The 1463-nt window shown below is 47.6% G+C and overlaps 1 protein-coding gene across 1 annotated transcript; it reads left to right on the top strand.

The window, feature by feature from the left end:
- Nucleotides 1–281: 281 nt before the first annotated feature.
- Nucleotides 282–1217, top strand: LOC129669089 (olfactory receptor 10-like). The gene has a single exon (XM_055597191.1). It carries the CDS (start codon nt 282–284, stop codon nt 1215–1217), a length of 936 nt encoding a protein of 311 aa, XP_055453166.1.
- Nucleotides 1218–1463: the final 246 nt, after the last annotated feature.

The following is a 1463-nucleotide window of genomic DNA, read 5'->3' as shown; positions in this document are numbered from 1 at the left end:
TTGTGACTATGGAAGTACATCATCTGTCCTTCCAGATATGGAAACTTTGAATCCACGGGCTTGAGTGGTCTCAAAAAAAAATCATGACACCAGAACTAGAAGTCAAGCAAAGGGAACATCATCCTAGTATGGATGTCTCACGTCTAAATATAAGAAGAGACAGATTACTGGGTAGGTGGAAGGTACAATCTATGAATTTGTAGTATTTAGGATATAAAATTCAAACCTACACTCCTTGTTGGAAGCATTGGATTGTTTGCTGTTTGTGCTGGTCAAAGGTGATGGAAACCTTCAATTCTAGTTCAGACAAGGCCTTCTTTTTGGTGGGATTCTCAGATTGGCCTCACCTGGAACTTGCCTTTTTTGTCATCATTTCAATTTTCTACTCCCTAACGCTTTTTGGCAACACCTCCATCATTGTTCTCTCACGATTGGACCTTCGATTGCAAACGCCAATGTACTTCTTCCTCTCACACCTCTCCTTCCTGGACCTCTGCTACACCACCAGCACTGTGCCCCAGCTCCTGATCAACCTCCATGGTCTAGACAGGACCATCAGTTATGGGAGGTGTGTGGCCCAGCTCCTTATTTTTCTCACCCTGGCTTCCACAGAGTGTGTGCTGTTGGGGGTCATGGCCTTTGATCGCTACGCTGCTGTGTGCCGACCACTGCACTACACGACCATTATGCACCCTCAGCTGTGCCAGGTACTGGCCATCTCCTCCTGGGTAGGAGGCCTCATGAACTCTCTGATTCAGACAGGCCTCATGATGGCCATGCCTCTCTGCGGCCATCGACTGAATCACTTCTTCTGTGAGATGCCCATATTTCTGAAGTTGGCCTGCGAGGAAACAAAAAGAACAGAGGCCAAGATGTTTGTGGCTCGAACAATAGTCTTGGTCTGCCCTGCAGCGCTTATCCTGGGTTCCTATGCTCGCATTGCCAGGGCAGTGCTGAAGGTCAAGTCCACAGCCGGGCGCAGAAAAGCCTTTGGGACTTGTGGATCCCACATTCTGGTGGTTTCTCTGTTTTATGGTTCAGCCATCTACACATACCTTCAACCCACTCACACCTACTCTGAGAGTGAAGGGAAGTTTGTTGCCCTTTTTTATACTATCGTCACCCCTATGCTCAACCCTCTGATTTACACCCTGAGGAACAAGGACGTGAAGGGGGCTCTGTGGAAGGTGCTAGGGAGAGGCACAGACTCTGAGTAAGATGGGGAAGAAGGACCAACACATTTTTCAGTTACAGTTTTATATTCTGTTCTAGGACCGTTCATTGGTCACTAGCAAACAGCCTTCAGTAGACCCCAGAGTTTTAGTGTCTTCCTACTGGAGAGGCTGGGGCTCTCTCTCTCTGTCAGTGTCAGAGAATGAAACTTGGCTTATATCACAGCATTCTAAAGAAGCTTGGGATGATGGTGTGTTCTAGCTACATGCAGAAAGTGTGCTGATGGTGGA

This window comes from Psammomys obesus, unplaced genomic scaffold (assembly GCF_907164565.1).
Source record: "Psammomys obesus unplaced genomic scaffold, mPsaObe1.curated_primary_1811, whole genome shotgun sequence".
NCBI lineage: Eukaryota > Metazoa > Chordata > Mammalia > Rodentia > Muridae > Psammomys > Psammomys obesus.
The sequence above is the reverse complement of the archived record's forward strand: the minus strand, read 5'-3'. Positions and strand labels throughout refer to the sequence as shown.

Excerpts from the sequence above, each read along its gene's own strand:
- LOC129669089 (XM_055597191.1), top strand. The coding sequence starts at position 282 with ATGGAAACCTTCAATTCTAGTTCAGACAAGGCCTTCTTTTTGGTGGGA.